We start from the raw sequence: 9,616 nt of genomic DNA on the forward strand, positions 1-9,616 counted from the left end.
CTTGGTCACATTTGAATAGGATCTCTAGCATAATATAGATATTTAGGCAGGTCTAAAAGCGCAGACCATCAGTAAAAATCAAAATTAAAATTATGTATTTATGCTTTTGTTTTCAAATATTTTTGGAACTAGTCTGCTCACCTTACGACTAGTACGGCATTCTCATTACTCTTGCTTGCTCTTTTCGCCGTTTTTCGACACCATTTTTCAACCTTTTTTCTCGTTTTCCTGCTTGCTCTTCCCCTGCTTGTCACTATAATTTCGTCTCTTAATTCGGGCTCCTTTTTGTCTGACACTGGTCTGTCTGCCAGGGCTGCAGCCTTTCTTCTCATTCTCCTTTCCTCGTGTTGCTGAGCGAGTGTCTCTTCGAACTTGGAAAGACCTTTCTGCACAGTGTGTCTCCAGGCTGACCTTTCGAGGGCTGTTACTTCCCAGTTGTTCTGGTCGATGTTCAAGGCTTTTAGGTCCCTCTTGCACACGTCTTTGAATCGCAGCTGTGGTCTGCCTATGGGACGTTTTCCCTGCGCAAGTTCTCCGTAGAGGAGAAAAAACAGATTTTAAAAAAACAGATTCTACATAACGTGTTGTTTGGTTAGTCTATCTTCAAAATTTTTGATTGTTTTACTACGACGCAGTGTCAACTGCAGATTGCTGGCCATGCAACTTCCCGATAAAAAAACGCGGTTTCGAACCCAAGCAACTTCCCGGAAACTATTAAAACTGACTTGAACTTGAATGAAGAGTCGGACAATGTCAATCAACAAGCGTAAGCTGCTTTATCTCCGGAACACGGCAAAGTTTATTTATGACATATTTAGAGCTGATGTCGTTTACGACTACTTGCAATTTCACAGGAAGCCCATACAATGCAGGGGCCGAGGGCCTTCCCTTTCAGTTCGTCGGAGATTTATTTTTTGTCAAAATATACAATAATTTTATAATTTTGTAAGCAGTCTGTTGGAGCTTTTGATTTTTTTAGCTAAAGCATGATTTTTCGCTAATAGTATGACCAAAGTTGTGCGAAAAAGCTTTCAACGTTACCGGCGTTAATGTTATCCTTTTGAAATGACGAAGAACACTGGATGAGAATTACTTGTCTACAGTCAACCTATTTTACAGAGACTGTAACAACGTAAAATCTTAATGTCTATATATATAATTATATATATTTTGGTTAGGTACAATGAGAATAACATTGTGACACGTACGTGCTTATGTGCTGTTCCATCAAATCAAGAACCCTGTGTTCATTGCTGGCTTTTACACTGCCAAGCATCTTTTTGGATTCAGGGTAGGACTTAGCCGTTCGTTACAGGGTTCGACATTGGATGTTATTGAGGCATACATATATTAACGTGGTGAAAGATCAGCTGGCAGATATACGCAAGGATGCAAAAACAGTGTTTGCGCATTCAGTGCATGAAAAGATTTAGAAAATGGCTAAGAAAGCAGACGTAAAGATCACCATCCTGCGCATTTGTGGTATACAGACACTTCATTCGTTTCTTCCAAGACTGTTGTGAGTCACAAACCATGCATCATTATAACCACAACTTATAATTTTATTCAATATGGAATCCTGATATTTTACTTTCCAGATTGCACCAGATTGCATGTAAGAGTACCCGAATTTTCAAAATTTTCTGGGGGGGCATGCCCCCAGACCCCCTAGAAAGTAGCGCCTAAGGCGCTCCGAGGCACGCTAACGCGCGCTGATTAGTAATCTTGTTCGGCCCCCACTTTCAAAAAATGCTAGATCCGCCCCTGCAATGTGTTAATTTGTTTTACCGTTTGTAATTTTATAATAAATGAATTGGATTCACCGTTTGCTTCTTCTGTAGCGATATATCAATAAATATGTGCATGGACCAATGCTAAATGAACGTTGTATTAGCTTACCTGCGGTGAACTGTCGTTCTTTTACTTCAGAAATGGTATTTTCAGCGATTTTGAAGATTTCGAGTTCGCCGTTTACTGTGACTGTTGATAGAAGGACAAGGGTGGAAGGTTTTTTTTAACGTCTCCAGCGCAGAGGCGATTTTTCGTCAGAAAACCGCAACGCTCCGCTTTCAAACTTCGTAGGAGATTTGCCGAAAGATTCACGCTTCTTCTCGTACTTCTCGCCTTCTGGGGTGGTCCGTACAGAGAGTCCGTAGGGGTAGTCTGTGGACGGGTCCGTAAGGCAGTCCGTTGACCGGTCCGTATTGGGTCCACGGACCGGGGATCAGTGTTTTCGGGGCCCCCGGACAAACTACTGCCTGAGGTCGCTCGCAGAGCTGCTATTCCTTTGTTGATGGGTTAAAAGGAAAGTTCATTCTTTGTCAATTGGTTCCGATGTGGAATTGTAACCTTGGGAACATTTATCCAGGAAAATTTGTCTTAATTTGGTGGGCTCCAGAGAATTTAGTATGCAGCCTTTGAATTTTATTATAACCGTTGACAACCGAGGAAGTGAAAACGGCTCAAATCAATCAATCAACTTTATTTAAAACACCGTAAATGGCTCAGCAAGCTTTTTTTCAGACATGCCGTGTAAGAATTACAAGGTATAAATGTTAAATCGGCTAATAAACTAGGTATCACTTAGCGCTAAAAATTATTTAACAATCGTATATCAATTCCTATAGACTTTTATCAAACGTAACTAATCTAGTTTCTATGTCAAGGAAATTTGAAAAAAGTACTAATTATTAGTAACGATCAGAACTTACTATATAATAATAAATAACACGGAACAAGGAAACCCTGTAAAAATGTGCCCTAGCAATCCGCGACCAAACCAGACAGCGACTAAAATGCAACAACATCAAATTGCGTCGAATCTGGAAAAAAACCACACAGGAAGGAAGCAACCCACAATGGAAATAAGGTTAGACTTTTTAATTGAGAATTATTTCGTAAAACTGTCTTCTCAGCTCTTTTATCGGGATTCCCATATAAATCCTTATCTTTTTGTTGGCTATCCGCCGTGATCCGCCACACTGAGCTTGGGGTACCTGTGGTTTATTGGTCTGCAGCTGTCAACTAAGAGCATGCGCTTGTGACTACATCATGGCCGACTTGGTGAGTTGATTCTTGATCATTTTTGCGATATAATGTGTTCTTTTTGCGCCTTGGTTTTATATCCTACCACTTACTTTAAGCTATTTCTAGACACAAAAAGATTTTGTTAATGCATTTGATGTGACCAAAGCGTTTGGAAGTTGTCTTTCTGCCTTCTTTCGCTGGTCCTCTGTAAATCTAGATTCTGCTGTGTCATTCGTGTCATTTGCTGTAATTAAGGACGGTGCCTACTAATTCAGAGGATTTGTGATTATGCAGGAAAGGTAGATCTTAACAAGTGTTATTGAAATCCAAAAGAAAATTGGGGGTAGCCACGCAAGATAATTCCTGAACAATAAATTATATGTAAAAAGCTTTAAAATACCAAGCAATGTATGGCGTCCTTTTTCAAATTGAAGCTCAATTATCTCTAAAGAATGCATGGTTACCCCCAATTTTCTTTTGAGATACCAAGAGTACTTACGAAGATCTACTTTATCTGCATAGTGTTAAACCGCACAAAAATATCCCTGCATGAGTAAGCATCGGCGATAGGAAATCCAAGTATCTGGAGATGCGCAGAACGTATGCGCAATAACAATAGTGGGCACCGTCCTTAACACATTAGTGGTGGTTTGAGAGAGAAAAATGATAGATTATCAACTGCTTGGAGATTTAGATTTCTTTAGGTTAAATTTATTATTTTGTTTGAAAAAATAATGGTTAGGGGAACCGCTTTAAGACCTTGCGATACCATTTTTGTATTTATTTTACACCAGAGAATTTTTTTTTTTGAAACATTGGAACCAAATTCTCAGAAGCCCATGATTTGGAGCTAACAATTCTCACTTTTTTCTTCTGAATTATCGTTTTCTCTGACCATCCATATTTATAGCGGTTTCCTGTGACACCATTGTTATTAATATACCAGCCAGAACCTAATTGGCTGTTGGAACAATGCCTTCTTTTGCTCTGTGGTTGGCAAATTTAAATATAAAAAAAAGGATGGCTGACATCAATGTTTGTAAACAAGAAATATTGCTATCACGTTACATGTACATGTACGTCATGTACGTCATTGCCGCCACTCATGAGCTCCTTTTCTTCATCCACCAGCAATAGTGCTTTGCACTAATGATGTCATGAAATTATAGACCCCCAAGTGACTCCAGTCTGTAAGAGTCACAAGGGAAATGAGGCATAATATTCGCTTCATTCTCTTTTGTTTTTAAGCGACGTTGGCCATGTTCTTGGCTCTATTCTCGAGAGAGAACCAGAACAACACACAATTGAGCAGCTAGAACGGTGTTTAAAGTGTAGGGGGATGAAATTGACGGGGCAAACGTGACAACCTTTTTAAACGAGTGAGGGTTGTATGAGGTCATGTAAACAGTGAAAGTGACCACCCACTTGATCCGAGCATCGATAGTGGCCCTTGGTCTGCGGCAAAAATACAAAAAAAGGTTCAATGTTGGAGGGAAATGGTACCATAGTGCAAATTCTGTTCTCTATTCTAATCCGTCAACAGGCTGGCATGTTGGAAAAGGGTTGATGGGCCTACGCTACTCCTGCTGTTCGCAAATGGTTGTCTGTTTTGCTCTGACTAAGATATCTTTCATGGATTTTTCTTTGCGATATTCTACGTAGTATGAGGGGCGTGTTAAATATTTCTGTTTGATGTGGGTAATTTTCTATCAGTTGCCATTTCCTCGTGAACGGAGTGGTATTTTGTGACAAAAGTCAGAATTGTGTTACATGTGTGTTTTCATCTCCTAGTGCATGACCTCTTTTTGTTGGAGAATTTCAGTTCAGAGAGATGACTTTTAACACTGCTCTCTGAGTATCCTCTATTTTTATGGCGTATTTCAAAGTCTGAAGTCTAAAGTTTTTTAATTTTATTTCTGTCAATGACTAGCAAACACTTACTGGTAAAGCTGAACCTACTACTGAAGTTACTTCCACTGTGGGTCATTATGGTGTTCCAGACCACATGAGAACAGGGTAAATATTCAAAATCGGTGGCTGTTAGTTACACCTTTTTATTGTATTGTTCTGCATGTATTGACCCTTTTACCCCTAAACGGGCCTAAACCAGCGATACTTAAGTATTTTACTCTGTCTAATGCCAGACAATTTTACTCATCAATGGGGACCCGCCAGGAGTCAATGTGTTGGATTTATTTTCTCATCTCAGAGACCATGACAAGAAATAACAGCCTGTAGCTGGTTCCAAAATAACTTTCCCAATCATTACTATGGTCCATTTTATTACCCTTGACAACTGCTTTTGTTTCACTTTTCTAAGGCATTTTAGAAAATGAGGACATCTACATGCATGTACTCACCAATGGGGAACTCCCAGGAGTCAATGGGTTAATGTGTTAATGTCTCCATTAAGTGGTTTACAGAAGGGTAGTCAATTTAAGATCTACAGCTGTAGACTATGATAGGGTGAAACCTAAAGTAAGTACATGTACAAACTATTTATAACATGAGCTAAGAATAAATCAAGAAAAGAGAAAAATGTAATGATTGGAATAAGCCAGGGTTGGTATTCGTGCATCCTCTGGTGTACGAATGCAGAACACATTGTTGGAAGAAAAGTTCATTGTCAAGTGAAACATGTAAAAATTGTTCTCCTGTGCATGTGTATTTTGAGAGTTATTTTAAGTAAATCCTTTATAGGTTTTCCAATGTGAAAAGTGGATTAACATCGACTCATCCTCTGGAAAGTACTGAAAAAAATGTAAGTGTACATGTATGTTTTGTTTTGTGCCAACCAAGTATTGCAGAATTTACATGTAAGACCTTTACTGACAATAAGTATTATTGCCAGGACAAATTTGTTGTTTTTATTTTCTGACTCCAACAGAAATTTTACTGCAATTGCTTGTAATCTTGCAATCTCATTGGCTAATTTGCTGTTGTTGATAAGAGTCTAGACAACGCTGCTTGTGTTATGCTTGCATCAATTTGTCATGCAATGCAATAGCCAACCAGGAACGCTCATTTTGGAAAATAAACCAATCATATTGCGAGAAAGTTATAGACAACGCTTGCTCTTTCTTCATGTCATGATTTTGGTCACCCTCTGAAATAAACACTTCTTTCCGTTGAATATTGTGGTAAAAAACAAATCGAAAGTGGTTCAGCCTTGTCTGTACTCTTATCGACAACGAGATTCGTCATCACAGTGGTCAAACTTTGTTGTGGACTCACAACGCATGCGCCTCAAGAGTCCACAACATTTTGACCAGTGTGATGACGAATATCATTGTCAATAAGAGTACAGACAACACTGAATCACTTTCGATACATCAATTGAACATTTGGATTTTATAGTTTCTACAAAGTCAAGAAATGCTGGACTTTAAGATGTTGAGAAACACTCAAGGACTCCATGCTCCTTTGAAGCTGCAGATGGAACGAGCTGTTGCATCCAAGGTAAATAGTTGTTTCGTCAGTCTGGAATCCATATCCTTGAATTTGATTGGTTAGGCCTTGCAATCACCAGTCTGGATGGTACAGTATAAATTTCTCCCCATTAATTTTTACCAATTTGATTCTTTCACTTTTGTTAATCTAAGAACTTTCTGTCATACAGTTAAACAGCTTTTCAGCATTTGATTCATTCTTTTTCTTCAGTGTTTACAGTTTTAGTACATGTAGCATGCACATTAAGAATGAGGTTGTGTATAATTATGTACATGTGTAGTGGTTCAAATGTCTTCAAACTAGTTCAAGTTTGATTTATTTTCTTTTGTTTCAGATTATGATAATATTAAACAAAGAAAAATACAAATTGAACTGGTTTTAAAAATTTTAACCATGAAAAAATCTGAACCACAACATACTTATTTTTACTACAATTGCTTGTACGGTAATCTCTCAATCTGATTGGCTAATTTGCCATTGTCAATGACAGTCTATACAACGCTGTAGGTGTCATGCTCATTTCAGTTTGTCACGCAATGTAATAGCTAATCAGGAATGCCCATTTTGGGAAATAAACCAATCATATTGCAAGAAAGTTATAGACAACGCTTGCTCTGTCTTTGTGTCATGATTTTGGTCACGCTCTGAAATAACGTTGAATATTGTGGACTCACGAGATGCAACATTTTGACTACTGTGATGACAAGTATCATTGTTGATAAGAGTACAGAAAACGCTGAACCACTTTCGATTTGTTAAGTATACTGGTCAGGGATGTCCTTTAGCAGCCTAGAAAATAAAAATAATTGTGTCCTCAGTGCATGGACCTCAAGGCCATTACAGAAGCAAGGCTGGCACAGTGGTGAGAGCACTTGCCACCCGCCAGTGTGGCCCAGTCTTCCAATGTGGATTGAGTTTGTTGGTTCTCTACTCTGTTTTAAGAGGTTTTTCTCTGGGTAGTCTGGTTTTTCTCCCTCCTCAAGACCAACCTACAATTTGATATTAGTACAATGTAATTTTTTATTTGATTTAAATTCTGTGTGCCTCAGTGCTAACTACATTTTTTGTACAGTTGACACTTGTTTAAGTTAAAGTTCATTCATTTATCAATGAGTGTGTATGGACTGAGAAAGGAAGAAAAGAGAGACAGACATTTGTGACCTTCCACGGGAAAACGTACACTAACGTTTGCCCGTTAAACGGCTTAAAACTAACGGACGGTTGACGGATATTCAACGGTTTTGAAGATTGGTTTAACGTTTTTTACTAACGCTCTGACGGTTTGTGCTAACGCTCTAACGGTTTGTGCTAACGCTCTAACGGTTTGTGCCAACGCTCTAACGTTCTTTCTATCAGTTCTAACGTTCTGCCTTAGCGCTTTAACACCAAGTCTTAGTTCTAAGCTCGAAAGGCTGATCGATGACACCACAACGTAGTGAGCGATTACTGTTCATTGAACAAAGGCCATGATTTGAAGTACTAGCACCATCGTGAGCTGGCCAAAACAAATCGGATGCACATCTCAGCGAGTTTTTTGCTTTAAGAATACTACGATGTAGACAGGCCACCAGAAACGATTGCGTGACTTTTAAAATACGATTCCAAAGAGGCGCGCCCATGGCGACATAACTGCTGAATGCAACGAAGTCCGGATAAAAGTGGCTAATCTCGATATGTTTTGATCGTTGGACTCACAATGAAGCGATGCATTATCTCTTGACAACCATGAAATTCAGTCTTCCCCATTGTAAAATCCTGACTAGTGGCCTTTAATATCACACTGAATGTTGTACATAAGATTATCGCTTAAAACGAAATGGCATTCTCCTGCACATAATTATCCCTCACAGCCTGGATGCTAAGCCCAGTACATAAATTAATAGAGGCTCGAAACTGATAAACTGTGTATACATTACACCCATTGCAAAAGTTAGCTGCTAATCATAATGCATGTAGTTGTAATAATGATAATGATAATGATAATGATAATAATAATAACTGTCACGCTAATCGCCATCACAAGTACAGCAATGATGCAGCTCAACAAAGATGCAGCTCAACAACTTCAAGGTTGAACTGAAAGCATACTATGGCACTTCTGGCTGCCCCTATACAGTCCACTTGTGACCTTGGAGCACAGCTTACAGCTAGATGGAATCAGTTGTATGCTGGTTTAGTTTAATCTACCGGTAATCTGGCGCGGTGGCCTCATGGTTAGTGCGCTAGACTCCAGATCGAGTAGTCCGGGTTCGGGTCCTGGCTGGGGGCAGTGTGTTGTGTTCTTGGGCAAGATACTTTACTCTCACAGTACCTCTCTCCACCCAGGTGTATAAATGGGTACCGGCGAATTTAATGCTGGGGGTAACCCTGCGATGGACTAGCATCCCATCCAGGGGGGAGTAGAAATACTCCTAGTCCCTTCATGCTACAGTAACCGGAGATAAGCACCGGCTTGATGGGTCTTCTAGGCTCGTAGCAGACTTTACCTTAAATACCTTACTCTGGTAATTCACTTTTTTTTTTCTTGCAGATCCAACGGCTACCCTGTCTCCCGAGCTCAATGGTTGCCTTAGATACTCTGATGGGCACAGATGAAAGTATAGGATTTGAAGACTTTTTGAATGGTATGTTGAACCTTTAGTATTGTTCCACAGTGGCTCCTGTTTAGTAGCTCAAGAACTACAGTAAGCACTTCCTGTACTGTTGTTACTGGAAAAGAAATATTTTGAGGTTTTAACAACTTTCTCATTCCATTTGATTTTGTGACAAAAGGACAAGAACAGGAACTCAGACAACTTCACACATTTAAGGGTTAAGCATTACATGTATTTCAATACATGTCTTTACGACTGTCATTAATACCGTCACATACTTTGATAAGGATGCAAACATTACATGTAATATTTTCATTTTAAAAGTACACTTATAACTATTTTGAGGCTTCTCTACACAATTGCAAAAATTGCGTTCATAACTGCGAGGATCATAGCTTCACTTGATTTCTTATCCACACTTCATATATGATCCATTTCACATATCCATTCATCATTGATTCATTCCTCATGAGAACATTAGAACCCGCAAATGACCAGCTCCCAACGTCAGTGGCTTCATAGCTCAGTTGGTAGAGCCTCGCAAC

General features: G+C 39.2%; 1 protein-coding gene across 1 annotated transcript in view; it reads left to right on the forward strand.

Annotated features, from left to right (window-relative positions):
* Positions 1–3,026: 3,026 nt before the first annotated feature.
* Positions 3,027–9,616, forward strand: part of LOC138016930 (proteasome maturation protein-like) — an 8,428-nt gene continuing 1,838 nt past the window's right edge. Inside the window, exons 1-5 of the mRNA XM_068864105.1 lie at positions 3,027–3,063; positions 4,958–5,043; positions 5,728–5,788; positions 6,385–6,486; positions 9,008–9,101. Coding sequence (XP_068720206.1) covers positions 3,052–3,063; positions 4,958–5,043; positions 5,728–5,788; positions 6,385–6,486; positions 9,008–9,101 — 355 coding nt within the window. The 5' untranslated portion in view covers positions 3,027–3,051. The remainder of the gene's footprint in view (positions 3,064–4,957; positions 5,044–5,727; positions 5,789–6,384; positions 6,487–9,007; positions 9,102–9,616) is intronic.

The sequence above is a fragment of the Montipora capricornis genome, chromosome 9 (genome assembly GCF_036669925.1).
Source record: "Montipora capricornis isolate CH-2021 chromosome 9, ASM3666992v2, whole genome shotgun sequence".
Taxonomy (NCBI): Eukaryota; Metazoa; Cnidaria; class Anthozoa; order Scleractinia; family Acroporidae; genus Montipora; species Montipora capricornis.